The 16,926-nt window shown below is 39.1% G+C and overlaps 1 protein-coding gene and 1 long non-coding RNA gene across 4 annotated transcripts in view; both read right to left on the reverse strand.

The window, feature by feature from the left end:
* LOC143356656 (uncharacterized) overlaps positions 1 to 16,926 on the reverse strand; it is a 388,872-nt gene that overhangs the window by 144,944 nt on the left and 227,002 nt on the right. The gene's annotated exons all lie outside the window — the stretch shown is intronic.
* The window catches only part of Mapmodulin (acidic leucine-rich nuclear phosphoprotein 32 mapmodulin), a 132,578-nt gene that overhangs the window by 5,369 nt on the left and 110,283 nt on the right, over positions 1 to 16,926 (reverse strand). For all 3 annotated transcript variants that reach the window (XR_013082705.1, XM_076792530.1, XM_076792529.1), the window contains exon 7: positions 12,175 to 12,265. Coding sequence is in view for 2 of the 3 variants with exons in the window: in XM_076792530.1 (XP_076648645.1) it covers positions 12,175 to 12,265 (91 nt within the window). In the remaining variant the exon portion in view is untranslated. The remainder of the gene's footprint in view (positions 1 to 12,174; positions 12,266 to 16,926) is intronic.

Raw genomic sequence — 16,926 nt, forward strand, 5'->3', positions numbered from 1 at the left:
ATAACAAAAATATATCATTCCATTTAACAAAACTTCGATGACCGTGAAATCTCGAAAAATATAACCTTGAACTTTGTTTGCCTGTCATAATATTTGCCCCTCTGAACCAAGTAACGTTTTTCTCTGAAATTTTCTTCTATCATAAAAAACAAGCGAGATATTGTAGATGGTCAAAATAGGTGAGTCACCCTGTGTATGTATTTATTGATATTCTTTTATACAGGGTGGCCCACATAACCCTTAACAGCTTAATATCTCGAAAACTATGCCATCGATTTTAAAGTTCTTGATCTTAAATTGCATGGATCTGAAGGGCCTTTCTAATTACATAAGCGTGAAGTGGCGCCCCCTTCCCTTTAAAGGGGGCCGGGGTACCTTTATAATTTTAAATGGAACCCCCTATAAAACGTTACATATTTTCATTCTGCAGGAAAAAACAAGTCAATTTTGTCTGAAACATTTTTTGTCAGATACTTCCATGATGAGATATAACAGTTTGAAGTTTCGAGTTGTAGGTACTTACTTGAAGCGCTCGGAAATAGCGTTATGGAATTATACGCGCTTGAGTCAAGCAGTTGATATTGTGTTTATTTACATGTCCTAAATTCATAAAAGTGGCCTCATCGGAAAAAAGTATTTTGCACAAAAAGTCATTTTCCACAACACCCTGCAGCCACTCACAAAATGTTACGCGGTGATCGTAATCTGCTATCGGAAGCTCTTATGATAAGATCATGTAATATGGATGATACTTTCGCCGTTTCAAAATTCGTTGAATTGATGAACGCCATCAGTCAATGTAAGGTCAATGCAATTGTCACATATCAGTGTAAGGTTTGTGCAAGTGTACGTTGACTAATATGAGGATTTAATGTAATTGCAGCAAGAATAGTGACACTATTGTTTTCATTGGTGACAGGTTTAGGTTTATTGCAAGTTTTTTTACACAATTCACCGTGCTCACGAAGCCGCTATTCTAAATTATAAAATGTTACATGACATTTTTTGATCCCATAACGTTCAAAATACATCACTCCTGCACGCCGATAATTTTTTGGCATTCACCTAACGTTAATAACATATTCACTTCTGTATCAAAAATAGCCATAATCACAATGTTACTGCTTGAATAACAGCTTTAAACTGAGAACGTTTTCATGGATAATTGAGTCAAACTCAAGAATTGTAAATATTATTGTTTGTGTTTCTTCACGAATCAGCAAAGGACTCGAGCGCGTATACATAATTCCATAACGCTATTTCCAAGCGCTTCAAGTAAGTACCTACAACTCGAAACTTCAAACTGTTATATCTCATCGTGGAAGTATCTGACAAAAAAATGTTTCAGACAAAATTGACTTGTTTTTTCCTGTAGAATCGAAATATGTAACGTTTTATAGGGGGTTCCATTTAAAATGATAAATGGTACCCCGGCCCCCTTTAAAGGGAAAGGGGGCGCCACTTCACGCTTATGTAATTAGAAAGGCCCTTCAGATCCATGCAATTTAAGATCAAGAACTTTAAAATCGATGGCATAGTTTTTGAGATATTGAGCTGTTAAGGGTTATGTGGGCCACCCTGTATAATACAATGTCGCGAAACTGTATAAATGTGCAGAACAGATTTTGTTATATTTCTGTCGAAATTGTTTTAAAATCAAAACAAGGAATATAATTCCTGCAGTAAACTCTCATCAAAATATTTTAATAATGGAAAAACGTTACCAAGGAAAAGACGTACCCGCGATGCTTGCTGATTACTGTTGCATACTTATTATTGAAAATCGTGATACCATGTATAAGCGTCAAGCAAGGCGGAAACGTTTTTAAATGTGTTTACATAAAAAATAGATAAGATTTTGTATTCAATTTTCTTCATTAAGCATTTCCACAATGAAATGTGTATATATCTCGTTTTTTTATTATTTTTTGTAATGATTAGCACCCAAAAAGACAAAAAAAAATGTATGTAGTTAAGCATAGTGAGCAAAGACATATTTGAATAGTACCAATGTCGACTACGCATAGTGACGGCCTTGGCGAGTCGAGAAAAGGCTGTAATTGATCGTGTGGTGCGAACGAGTCGCGCACAAGCTGTCAATGAATATTTTCTTAAGTTGCTCATATACTAAGGGTACCAAATACTTTTCGTAAATGGTTTCATTAGCAGAAATGTCTGTAGAACACATTCTTGTATAGTAAATTCCTGCTAGATATAGAATTTTTCACATAAATACAAAAATTGAGCGTATAAAGTACCCGTGTCAGCTGTTTTTCAAACTTTAACAACCATTTACAACTATTAGGAAGTACATAAAAATATAATTGGCTATATGGATATGTAGGGGAGAGTCTAATCTATCTTTTGACTCAATCCTAAACTTTTTCGCATGTTTAGTTTTTGCGTAACACGTTTAATTACCAATATTTTTCGAAAACGTTGCATGATAGAGCAATTCTGCTTTCGGATTTGGTTTTAGAATGACAAAGTCTATGAGAATCACCAAAACAGTTATTGCAGATCGGTGTTGGACAGTGTTACCAAGAAAGAATCCTTTCTACCAAGTTTCACTCCTACATCTCGTCTGTAAGGGATCTTACGGTGAGAAAAGGAAAACCCAGTTTTTCCCCATTTAAACACATGTGACAATTCTAAACAAAATATGACACATTTAGCATATTGAACCAAATATTCGAAAAGTTTGCAAACTCTGGTTTTAAAGAAAAGCCCCAAAAAATTCGAAAAAATACAGACTCCATGTTACAGCTTATGAGCGATCAGCTTGAAAATTAATTTAATAATAAGGTATTATCACCAAACCTTATCAAATACTATCTCCAATTTTTTTCATACTATTATCTAGGATGCTAAAGTTATGCTTGGATGCTTAGGTTTTCTTCCGAGATACTAAGTTACATATACCTAATTTTTATATATTGTTTATGTATATTAGCAATTTTAAACATTTCAATATTCAGAAAAATTATTCGCAGCTTTAAAAATCATTGGAACATCATAAACGAAGACTGTTATATGCGTGACATATTCTAATATTTCAAAAATAATTTTAACATCATCGGTTGGCACAGCGGTAAAGCGTTCGACTACAGAACCTATGGAGACTTTTTCTGTCATGGTTCGAGTCCATGCATTGTCATTTTATTTTTTTGTTAACCAGACGTTTTTTCGTTTACTAATCATATAATTTTTGTTACACGATCTTGAAAACATTCATCTGCAATTATCGAAGTTCGAATAAAAGTTATTCAGTACTTTGATGGGAACAAAGTACAATAATAGAATTCCGACAAAATTTTGTATTCAATAAGAAGCTGAGGACACACCTAGACTTTTTTAAACAGCACTATGTATTTTTAACTTCATATTGTTATATGCTGTCGAAAAAACGAATTTAGCGACCTACTATACAACGGCTTTTAGATCTCCTTGAGCTCACACATTAACAGTAATTAAGAAAGTAAGTTTCCTCCACAATGTATTTTTCTGTCTCACGTTCGGAGGCCTCTAGAGTCCCCTTACCATTCCATGTCACATTTTACTGCAGGCCTGCCTTACGATGCGCAGTGGTGAATTCAGCCGAATTCGTGCACAAAAATAGAAAAAACTTTTTCTATTTTTATCTATAACTTCATGACTATCAGGGCATACTCATAGATATATACACTGGCCTGCAAAAGTATTAAAACGCCCTTTAAAACAGTATAAACTTTTTTTAAATCGGTCCAAACGACCTAACTTTTTTTGAGCAATTAGAAGAATTGGTTTACCGAATAAAAAATAAAAAAGGCACTTTCCAAAACTTTTTTATTTGAGCCTCTAATGGAAATTTAAAATATGCGTTTCGTAGATCGCTGTTAGTTATACACATACTGAAAAACTTTAAAAGCGTGAATAGGGGAATATTGTGGAAAGCATTAGAGGAGAGAGGTGTGAGCGAAGGAATTAGGGAAAGAATAGAAGAAGTTTATAGAGAGACAACATCTAAGGTGAAAGTAGGAGGCGAAATGGGAGAGAAGTTCTGGGTAGGGAGAGGGGTAAGGCAAGGCTGTCCGCTAAGCGCGAAGCTGTTTATACTAATTATGGCCGATCTAGAGGAAAGGATGAGGAAGAGAGGGAAAGGTGGGGTGGAGATTAGAGGAAGAATGCTATATACTCTGCAATATGCGGATAACCTTGTGCTGCTGGCGAAAGAGGAAAGCGGGATGAAATTAATGATAGAAGAATTCAGAAGCTATATAAAGGAGAAAGGACTAGAAGTGAACAGAGAAAAAACGAAGATAATAAGATTCGAAAGAAGAAGGCAAGAGAAAAAGACGTGGAGATGGGGGCATGGAACGATTGAAGAAGTAGACGAGATAAAATATCTCGGGTATATATTCAAGAAAAATGGAGGACAGGAAAGACAGATAGAAGACAGAACAAGGAAGGGAGGGGGAGTGATGAAGAGTGTGTGGGGGATAGGGAAAAGATATTTTAAAGACAAGTACAAGAGAAGAGAGTGGTTTTTCGACGCACTGGTATGGCCAGTGATGGCATACGGTGTGGAGATTTGGGGCTGGGAGGAAAGGATGGAGGTGGAAAGATATATAAGATGGGTGCTAGGGTTAGAGTGGACAACACCAGGGTATATGATAAGGGAGGAGACGAAAAGAGAGAAAATGAGAGCGAGGGGAGCGAGGAGGGCTTGGAAGTTTGAAGAAAGGTTGAGAGCTGGAAAAGGAAGCGAATGGGCCAGACAATGTCTAAAGGAGATAGAAGAGAGAGCTATAGGAGGAAAGAAGATGTCAAAATGGGAGATAGAGAGGAAGAAATATATAGAGGAAAGGAGGAATAGAAGAATGTTAGAGGAGGGAGATAAGGAAGGAAGAGAAGAAGAGTGGGGAAGGATAGAGAAAAGAGAGAAAGAGAAAGAGAAAGAGGAAAATTGGAAGAGGGTAATGGAGTCTAGATATAATAAATGGTATAAAGAGATAAGGGCGAAGGAAAGGCCGGAATACCTAGAAAAAGGAACAAAAGAAGAAAACTAGACGAGAATAGCAAGATACAGGCTGGGGAATGAAATGAGGGGAGGAAGGTACTGGGGGGGGGGGAGAGGAGGAGAGACGGTGCAGAAGGTGCGGGTATGAAAAAGAGACGTGGGAGCACGTGTTGGAAAGGTGCTCGAGAGACCAAGGGTTGGAAGTAGGGATTCAAGAGAAGGTGAAGGAAATACTGGCTGAGGACGGGAGAGGGGAAGAGTGGATGAAAAAATTAGACTGGAAGAGAAAAGAAATATAGGACGGAAAGTATCAAGGAGAGGGTGAGAAAGGAGGAGACACGAGTGAAAGCGAAAAGAAAGAACCTGTAAAGAGAACGGGATCTCTGTGTAACCCGTAAGGGAACAATAAATACATACATACATACATACACATACTGAAAAACAGCACGCATCGAAAGATGAATCTGTGGATTTTAAGCAAAAACTGACCGAAAGTCGTGAAAAATTACGATTTTCACCACTTTTAACTATTTGTAGCTCGTGTGTATATTAGATTTCGATGAAATTTTCAGCATGTATATAACTGACATACACGTCTTAAAGAGCGTTTAAATACTTTCGTGAGGCTGTGTATACAGGGTGTTCATTTGAAAACTTTCCAGCCGAATATCTCGTAAAGTATGAAAGATATTAAAAAAGTGTAAAACACGTGTCCAAGGATTTCGAGGGGGAAAGAGGGGGGCACTATCAGTTTTTTATTTGGGTGGCGTTTTCAAGGTCATTTGAAGGTCAACCTTGTTTTCTCAAATGGAAACCTCTATTTTTTATTATGAGTCTTATTGTACGTAAAAGGACCAGCAATTTTCGTAGGATACATTAATAATAATAATATTGCTTTATTCAGCCTTACGGCCAAGAATTGGACTCGGTTTACAATAACCTATGAATACAAAAAATAACTATCTTATCCACGCATTAATTCTCTCTCTCTCTCTTTCTCTCTCTCTCTCCCCTTCCCTCTTCGACTCACCCATCCCTACCCTGACTACTCTACCTATATTCTGCCTGTTCCTATTCTTATTCCGATTATTGCACCATTTCCTACTCTGTTATCTTTGGTTTACGCTTCCTTATATTACCTTTATATTTCTGCTCGCTTATCTCTCTTCTTTCTGAGCTTTTGAAGCCACGCTTCAACATTTGTATCTATCCTCCCACTCAATATGTCCTCCATACTGATCCTTCCCTCCATTTCCCTGCATTCTCTTGTTAGATGCTCCAGCTTGCCATACCTGTCCCCACACAGGTCGCATCCTCTTGCTTCGTCTCCCAGCCAGTATTTGTTCCAGTTTTCTGCATTTCCGCATCTTACTTGGGCTACTAACTTTTGACTTTCCCCTCTTCCCTCCGTACTTAGGTATTCTGGTAACTCTGCCACTCTTATAAACTTGTACCTTTTGTTATATTTTGACTGCTCTATCCTTGTATATTGTTCTTGCCGTTGTACCTCAATGTCTCTCTCCTTTAGCCTCTCCGCTACCTCCATCTCTAGCCTTATCATCTCTTCCACCCCTGCTTGGCTCCATCCGTTTCTCTTTAAGTATTCCTCCCTTTCTTTCCCGCTTTCGCCCTGAACTTTCCCTGATTCCTTTTCCTTCAGACATTCCTTGACTATCTTCCTCCCTGCTCTGTTTCTTACTCCTTCCGTGTATTTCCATGCCCTAATTCCTGCCTTTACTCTAAGCCTCGCCCTTTTTGTTTCTTCCAGTACCAAGTATCCTGGGGTACGCACGTCCAAACCAAGTGTCCACTTTATATATTTCAGCTGAATCCTTTCTACTTCTGTTCTCTCCTTAAAGCCCCATAGCTCTAGCTCCTCCCCATATCATAGCCCGTATAGGAGTACCCCCAGTACCAACGTATCAAAGAGAAACATTCTCATTTAAAAATCATTTTTAAATTTCCTTTCGCCGATTCCCCATACTTGATTTAGGACCACGTTCGCTCTCTTTATCCTTTCCTTTACGTGACCTGCTATCTTTCCGTTGCTTTCAAACTTTATTCCTAAATAACAGAATTCCTTGACTTCCTCTACCGTTTCCCTCTTCCAGTTCCATGCAGCTTTCTTCTTTTTTTCTCTCCCTCTCTTAAAAATCATTATTTTAGTCTTCTCCGTGTTTAGCGTCAATTCCTTTTTGTCCTCGTAGGATACATTTTTTCATCTGCGCACTAGTTTCGGAGATATTTAAGTGCCCGGGGTGCCAAAAATAGAGTGACTACGTTACCGACAAAATATGGTTTTACGGGGATCAAGTTTTCGTCCTTAAAAAGGAATATTTTGTCGCTGGTAAAGGGCTCATTCGAAAGAGGAAGGTTCAATCTAATGCGGGCTGGTCACGAGCTGACGAGATTATGGAGATATTTAGAAATATGAGCGTTAGAAGTACGCCAAAAATTGACGATGCACGTGCCGTGGAATTCAGGCATTTTTATGCCATTGGATGAGTTTTCTGGATGATGTAGAGACCAGCCCGCATTAGAAAATATCTCCAGCTACAAATTGAGCTATAATTTGTCTTGATTCTGTTGCGAAATAAAGGCGAAAACTTGTTTCCCGTTTCGGCATGGCTTTCTAGCGTCAGAATTCATGATATCGATAATATAGAGCAAGAAATGTGACAAGTTTAGTTGAGCTGGAGCTCATCAGGTGGCGCCTAAGTAGAACGACTGTCGAAGTGGGATTGGAGGAAACTGCAAGCGTAGATTGTGGTTATGTTCGACGCCTATTCGCTCATCGGCAACGTGCGTCTGTATATGTGTGTATATGTATATAATTTTCCTATACATGCAAATACTCCGCTAGTTTGATGTTTCGGACTCATGCAAGCAATGTGCAGTTGTCCATATACGCATATAGCATAGTCGTAGCTGTAGCTTCATGTATCATATGAAATTGCGATCACATTTGTATACCGATGAGCTTACATACAGTACCACATTATACAAAAGATAAAAAGAAATTGTTAACCCTTTGCACTCGAGTGGTGACTCTGAACCACCACTAGAAATTGTTGTGGCATTATTTCAAAGAAATTACAACAAATATTACAATGTATTTGTTACATTACAAAATTTGAATTGAACAGATTACTAAACATTTAAATATTATATATGGAAATCGGATCAGTTTCGTATGAATAAAATGAAAATATTCGACCTTGGCCCAGAACTCACACAAAACATCCTTGCTTCGGTCGACTGTACGAGAACTTGTGTGCAGCAAGCTTGTACTTGATAGAATTTGTAATCGTCAATTAAATGTGTTGCTAATTATATCATGTTCGGTGTGATTTTTATCAGAAAAGAAAAGAGCTTATACCGATGAAAATGAGTCCAAACACGACATCATTTGAACTATCTTCAATGAGATTGTAATTTTTATCGTAACATTACGTATCAATGAAAATTGTTCGATTACACTCGAATTTGAACTCATTTTCATCAGGAAAATCCCATCAATTCACTCGTCACAATTTCATGAAGGTATATTGAAAAATCTAAAAGTTTAAACATTCATTCGTGCGCGATTCTTTATCTGCTTACATTGTATGCCGTTTGTCAGTCGCTGGGTCTTTGAAGTTCGGAGCTCGTCGGACCTCGTCACCGTTTATTCGAGCTGGCAAAAGTTATTCGAAGATTTATTCGAAGCCTTCGAATAAAAGATACAGATCAAAGATGGAAAAATTATTCGAAGTTCGAATAAATCCGCTTCGAATAAAAAAAATTATCTTTATTCGTCGGATAAATTCTCGTCGAATAAAATTATTTGTTCGATTCTCGACGAGTAAAGATTTTTTTATCTTTTATTGGTTATTCGAAATTTTTATTTCGATGAATATTTTACCCAACTCTGCTTTCAAGTGCAAGAGCTCGATCGCGGTCGCTTGTCGTAGTATGTCTATCTTGTTCAGTCTCGGGATGGCTCTTCGCTATGCTTGTCGAACCTTTAGAGCTTATCCAGACGGGGCGATTTACGCACGTTTCAAACAAAACAAACAAAAAACCTGACCGCGACATACGCTAAAGAGATAAAAATAAAAAATATTATTAATAAAACAAAAAATCTTACTGCGAAAAGAATTATTGATAATTTATACTTTCTATTTATATTTTATTTTTTATTTTATTTATTATCAATATTTTATTTGATAAATTAGTTTTTTGTTTCTTCTCTTTTTAATTCTTTTCGCAGTCGGGTTTTTTGTTTTTTTATAATATTTCTTATTTTTATCTTTTTAATATATTTTAATATTTTTAATATTTTAATCATGCCGTGATTGTTTATACCTTTCATTTCCACGTCGAAAAATAATACTCTTCGTATTAAAATTCAAATCTATTATATTGATGTGTTACCATTTGTTAACAATATATAAAAAACGTAACTTTTAAAACTATACTTTTCTTCTGTAAATTTTACATATACATATATTCGTATAGAAAGTTTAAAAAATTAAGAAGATTTTTAAACAAGTCAATATTCAATGATCGTTTAATACAATTATTTACAATTGAAAATTCCACATTTTAAATTAAGAAGGAATAAGTCTCCAAATTTCGACAGATCCGAAAGGAAGAAAAGAAACCGCTCGAACCAGCTCGAACGCTTTCCATGCGATCATCGACGGTGTTTGTATGAATATGATACGGCAACATTGCCCTTTTAAAAGCTGACAACGCAGTAAAATCTAGCTTTCTCGTCACACACCTCTTATGTTGCAACGTCAATCGAGTTCTCTTTCTGATTCATAATAGAATACGACGATAGCTCCATCTCGTATTCATCAGTCAGCTACACTTTTGTAGGTAATACCATTTCTGTAAAGGAAACTGTACGGCAGATACCGACCACCGAATCTTGAAAAGTCACGTGATTGACCCGGGCCCTTAAAGAGAAGTAGAGCTAGGCATATTATTGTGTAAAATTCTTTGACGCAAATCGTTGATGTTTTCCAGTTGTACTGGCACGTACCGTTTGAAAACAAAATTGTCCTCTATTGATATCTTGTTTATGTTGTCTGTCTTTCAATATAAGATTGTACTATTTAGTCAAGTGTGAATCATCGTAATAACAGATACTACATATATCGTAGTACAATTAATTGTATAAAATGATGTATTCCTTAGAAGAACGAGTAGAAATAATTTTTATTTATGGAGCTGATGAACGTGCTCGTCGAACTGCTGCTACGTTTATTGAGAGGCATCTTGATACACATGTGTCTCGTACGTACGTGTTACAATTAGTTGCAAAGTTTAAGGAAACAGGATCGGTGACAAATTTAAAGAAAAAATCAGCCGAAATTCATAAAAGAAGCTGTTCAAGTCGAAATTATAGGACAGTTTACTGTGAATCCTACTAGTTCAATTCGACAAGTTTCAATGCTAACTGTTGTATCAGTGGGATCTGTGCACAAATTGCTTAAACATAACAAGTTTCATCCTTACAAAATGCAGTTACATCAAAAGTTATTGGAAGATGACTTTGACAGGCGGATTAAGTTTTGTGAGGAATTATCAAATATGATCAATATCACTCCTAATCTAATTAAAAACATTTGTTTTAGTGACGAATGCACTTTTTTCTTAAACGATGCTATAAATCGTCATAACTGTTGTTATTGGAGTGACGAAAATCAACTCCTTATTAGAGAAAGTAATCAATGGCCGGAAAAAATAAATGTTTGGGCAGGCATTTTAGGAAATGCTATTATAGGACCTCGGTTTTTCCAAGAAAATTTGAATGGAAATCTGTATTTAAATTTACTGGACGACATCATTGATCCACTTACAAGAGAAAGTCTTGAAAACCAAAGAAATGAAAACGGCAATTTTTTGTTAAATGAAGAATTTTTGTACTTCCAACATGATGCTGCTCTCCTGCATTATACGTTACCAATGGTTAAACAATCTATTCCCACTAAGATGGATCGGTAGAAGAGGTGTTATTGAGTGGCCACCAAGATCACCAGATCTAACTCCAGTCGACTTCATTTTGTGGGGACACTTAAAGTCTGTCGTTTATACAACACAATCAGAAAGGGTCAACGATTTGAGTCGCAGAATTGTACAGGAATGTAAAACCATCCCAACAGATACCTTCAAAAATTATCGTTCACAATTTGAAAATCGTCTGTATTGTTGTTTAGAAAACAACGGAGAACATTTAGAAAATTTGTTATAGATATCAAGAAATTACAAACTTTCTCGTAGTATAAGTATGACTCGCTCTACTTCTTATTAAATATCTCCGAAACTAGTGCGTAGATAAAAAAAGTATCCTACGAAAATTGCTGGTCTTTTTACGTACAATGAGATCCCATAATAAAAGGTATAGGTTTCCATTTGAAAAAACAAAGTTGACCTTCAAATGACTTTGAAAACGCCACCCAAATAAAAAACTGATACTACCCGCCTCTTTCCCCCTCGAAATCCTTGGACACGTGTTGTACACTTTTTTAACATCTTTCATACTTTTCGAGATATACGTATATTAAATTTTAATATTTCATGTGTATATACAGATATATACACAAATACACAGTAATGGTGCCACAGATACACGTTTATGGGTAAAATTGAATGCGCTAGTAAGAAAGTATGTTTTCAAATATCTCCGTAACTTGTAATTTCGGCCAAAAACGAAAGCCATATTCGTATTCAGTACACCCAAACGAGCAGAATGATGTATAAGGCACTTCTAAAGGCTTATCAAAATATTTCGTAAGGAAACTTTTGATTTCAAAAACGTTAAACACCCCATCATAATTATTATCGGCAACCAAGGTGTCACGATAGCACGGCAGAACCGAGGGAGACATGGCCGCCCAAGATACAAGTACCTACCACTTACATCCCTCCCCATCTACCGTGACATGGGTTCCAGAGTTCGGAAGCCGAATGGGTTCGGAGGCCGAATGACCTTTTGCGGGTCACAATGCATTGTAACAGCACATTGTAACCATGCACATCTATAGCGCCACTTACCGAACAAACCTTTTGTTATCAAAATCTACGTAACTAAGGTTTATACTGTATACCAGCTTTTTTGTATAATCGAGTCGTATAAAAACTCGGTGAAGAGTAATAACCAATTCAATACATCAAATAGTTACCTTCTTCTTCTTCTGGTTCATCATCCTCGCCGTCATCGTCATCTTCTTCTTCCTCTCCATCGCATAAGAAATCATCTTCATCGCTGTCATCCTATTATTCGAAATTCATAATTACATTAATGGTACGTTGAACATTGATTATACATTACTTGTGCATACACATATAAAAGTAAAAATACTAGTAGTTCAAATGACAATATATATAGTGAGTCATGTAAATGCGTTTTGCATGATTTTTTGGCGCAAATTGTAAGTCGATAATTGCTATTTATCAAAAGTTACAGCTCTCGATAAATTTGACAAAATGTCTACTTTGACCCTCTTCTCCTATTTAACTTTGTTGCTCGGTAAGAAAATTTCGCGAAAAATCTGTATCAAATCCATTGAGCAATTATCGACTAATGAGCACTTTGCGTGTAGTCGTCTATGCATAAAATAAAACATATTCGATACGTCAAGCCTAGACAAGTGATTATTGTCGCGAAGGCCTGTTGAGCAGGCTTGTGCGGGAACCCGAAATCTCGAGATTCCCGACACTCATGTCGGTTCGGGAACGCTCGAGCGAGAACGACCGGACCCCCGAAAGTATGAAACGTTTCGTACGAACGTATATAGATCCCGAAAGGGCGTATTGAGAAATAGAGACGCCGAAACGATCAGACTGTCTACTGTTACGTGGAAACTTTGTCTACCTCTCACACTGATCCAGACCGAAGAATTAGCTGTTCATTTGATAAAAAAACAACTTGCTCATATGGATGTTTATTTGAATGTATGTTGCTACTTAAATGTCCATGACATTCGAAAACGGTTAAATTAACGAGATTTATTAAAAATTGTGATTAGAACAAGCATTTCAAAGTCAATACTTTATGAATCCTATTATGTATTCACCGAAAAAATTACCTCATTTCTTATTGATATTCTGGAGAATATATTTAATATTATGTATCCATTTTTGTTTCAAATGAATAGTATTTGTCTATATTCAGAGAATATGCTGTGTACTAAGATTTAATATTTATAATTTATTGAAATAACAATGCTCAGTACATTAAAGAAAATGTTCAAAGTATTCTATCATTGGCAAGGGATATCCTTTGAGTTTGTTACGAGCCAGGGCTGCGAGCATCGCGAGAGGCCGGCGAGGGGTTGTTACCCCAGGAATATGGTTTCTATTATTAGTTAATATTTAAATCTTTGTTGATTTGAATCTAAGATTGGTTAACCTCGTAACTTATATATATCTTAATTGATACAATCCGAGCGGTAAGATTGTATCATGTGGGAACGTTCAATTATTAGATTAGGATATTAGGCAATAATTAAGGGTTGTAGATTACGCGAGTTAACAAACAAGACAAATATATTCTGAATTGGAATAGTTAGAATTGTAGTTGTCTGTGTCGCGAATGAATGTAATAAGTATACAATTGGAGAAATTGTTACCTATGCTGCACGGTGTTGACGCACTGGCAATGCGGGGTCGGAGAGCGATTGTTGAAAGCCAAATAGAATATACACGAACTACCGGAATCTATAAGGTTACGTTTGATTCGAAAGGGACTTTTACCCGATCTCACTAGAACTGACTCTTACGCGTGTAACGCGACGTGACTGCACGATTACTGTACCGCGACCGAATCACTTCTGAACCGTTTCTCAACTGTACCGCTGAGGATGAAAATGCATGTGTTTATATACCCTAAAAAAATGAGAGGGAAGTGTGTCTGCTTTATTCTACGGTCGCGTACTCGTATTTGTCGTTTCTAGCGAGTTTAAAGGTTTGCAGCTGGATCTTTTGTTTAAAGGGGTAAAACGAAGGGTTAGCCAGGATGTTTCCTATCAAAGACTATCTTGACAAAACGTTCCAGAAGGGAATGTTTTGGAGATTTCCATATTAAGAAATCGTACGGAGCTGTTACTGAGTCATGCTTCGTGTCAGCTGCGTCCAGCCGGAGTACAATCATTAAACAAGGGGCCTGTTGAAACGCTTTTCGTTCTCAGAAAAGAGATTAGAACTTCTTATCGTGGAAAAACATCTCCATACGTAACAAGTTCCATATAGTTAGCACTTTTCTCTATAAAATCATATAAAATTCACATTCCATTTAGCCTCGATCCACAAGTTATTATTGTTTAAAGCGCATCTGTGACCGGAACCACGCGGAGCGTTAAGAGGTTCCTAAGGTTGTCATATGATGATTTGAAAGTACGCCGCCTCTATACCGAGTTGGTGCGGTCTATAGCCCTGTATGGGGCCCCCGTATGGCACCGCTCGCTCGAGGCCAGCACGCCCAGCCGCAAACTCTTAGAAAGAGTGCGGCGGCGGCTGGCCTTGCGGGTCATACGGGGGTACCGCACCATCTCCACCGAGGCGGCGGGACTCCTCGCCGTGATTCCACCCTTCACTGTGGTGGCGGCGGAGCGGGCGAAGCTATACCACATCGCCCGCTCCTTCCGCCGGCCGCCGGGGGTGGAACTCACGCGCGAGGAGGAGTTGGAGCTCGAGGGCCAGAATCGCCAGGCCCGGACGGAAAGTCTTTCGGAGTGGAGGGCGCTGCTAACGCCCTCCACACGTCCGATTGTCCGGGCCCTCCTGCCCATATTTTATATATGGTGCAGGAGGCGGGGAAGGTTGACCTTCCGCCTCACGCAGGTGCTCTCCGGCCACGGTTGCTTCGGAGAGTACCTGCACAGAATGGGGCGGGAGCCGACTGCGCAGTGCCACCACTGCGGCGAAGATGTGGACACGGCGCGGCATACCCTGCAGGAGTGCCCTGCTTGGGCCGGGCCGCGCCGTGTCCTGCGAGCCGCAGTGGGCGAGTGGGTCCTCGCGCTGTCGACCGTGGTCGACCACATGGTCGGCAGCGTGGGGTCGTGGAAGGCGGTGGCCTCCTTCTGCGATGAAGTTATTCAGCAGAAGGAGGCCGCCGAGCGGGCCCGGGAACGGGACCCGGGCTCCGCGAGGAGGGTGTGGGCGCGGGGACGACCCCCGCGTCGACGTGTGCCCCCCAGGGGGTGTCGGAGACGGCTGGGAGGGCGCGGGGGTCTCCCCCGCGTCAACGTGTGCCCCCGATGGTGGGGGGCGGAGTGGGGTTGGCGCGGGGAGTTTCCCCGCGCCCTGTTACGCCCCCACAACTGGGGGCGGTGTACTTGGGGGCCCGGGGTGTGAGCTGACCCGGGCCCCCGGGGAGGAGCATAGCTCCCCCCGTGATAGGACGACACCCCCCGGGTTAATTTCCCGGTCTGGGGGGGTGTCGGTCCGTCCCTCCTTTAGGGGAGGGGGATTCGTGGGGGGATTTGGGTGAGGAAGGGTCGGGGCGTGCCGGATCGCGCCTCCGACGGCCCTTCCTTCCGGTGGCGGCGTCTTCTTGCCTCGGCCGGGGCTGGTTCCTTCGGGATACCGGCTCCGAGCGGGGCACGAAGACTCCGGGAGCTGTGGGTGGACCGAGCTGGGGCTCGGGAAGCCCAATCCGAAGGCTCCAGGGATGGGGACACCGGGCGGGTCCCTCTGCCCGGGGTCTTATAGCGTAGGCAGTGGGGGAGGTTAACCCCTCCCCCGGGGTATGATGATAGCTGGGAGGTGTCCTGTTGAGTACTCGCGTGATCCAGGCACCTCCCCTTTAGCTTAGGTGGGCGTGGGTTTTTAGTGGGTACCCCTTGGGGATTTCCCCCAAGGGCAGTCCCACATAACCCCGACTCCTCCCAGGGAGTCGGGGTATGCGTAAAGCATTTTCCCACGAAAAAAAAAAAGGTTGTCATATGATTCTTTTAAGATGAGTCGGCCAAATAATCGCAATTTAAAATAAAAAAATATTATTTCCAGAATTAAAGATTATTTTGTTATTTCAAGACCTGGTAAAAACTAAGGTCAAAACATGAAAGTCGAGAGTAAAAAACATTTTCCACGAATATCTTGGAAACTACTGTAGATAGAAAAATGGTGTACATGGCAAAATTTTGTATTTTTTATTTCAGATATCAGCATTTGTTTCAATAATATACTAAATATCATTCATTATTCACATGTTATTGTAATTTTTCGGGCATTTCCGGTGCTCTAGCAAGAAAATTTTTCAAACAAAAATCAATTAGTAATTGAAACTGTATAGCAGCTCAAGGGAATATTTTTTAACATTTTGCGTAACAGAAATAAAGCAAATGAATCTTACACGTTGAATTTTATTTATTCCATTTTTCTGGGCTGAAGGTCATTTGTAGGTCATATTGTGTTACATGGATGAATTCGTTATTTTGTCAGCTACAACATTATGTTAACGAAGATATATCATTCCATTAAAAAAAACATCGATGACCTTGAAATCTCATAAAAAATGACCTTGAAAATGTTTTCCCTTACACCGTTACATGTGGCCCTTCGAACAGTGTAACTTTGTCCTCAGAAGTTTTTTTGTACAACGAAAAGTAACGGAGATATTTAGGTGTCCTGTTTCTGCGGACTCACCCTGTATATACCTCTAAGCAATTCGAATAGGCAATATAGCCTATGCAATATTTTCATGTAGGCAATTCTTCACAGAAAATGAAATTTGTCAATATAATTAATACATTTATCAAGAAATTAACAATTTTTATAAAAAAATTTATTTTTAAAAACTAACTTTTTAACAAAAATACAAAGGCTATAGCCGGGGAAACCACGTGACGTGTGCGAGAGTATTACGTGTGTGGAACAGCAGGTGAAAGAATTAGAAGGATAGTGTGACAAAAGTGCGCAGAAAATTACGA

Source organism: Halictus rubicundus, chromosome 8, assembly GCF_050948215.1.
Source record: "Halictus rubicundus isolate RS-2024b chromosome 8, iyHalRubi1_principal, whole genome shotgun sequence".
Lineage (NCBI taxonomy): Eukaryota > Metazoa > Arthropoda > Insecta > Hymenoptera > Halictidae > Halictus > Halictus rubicundus.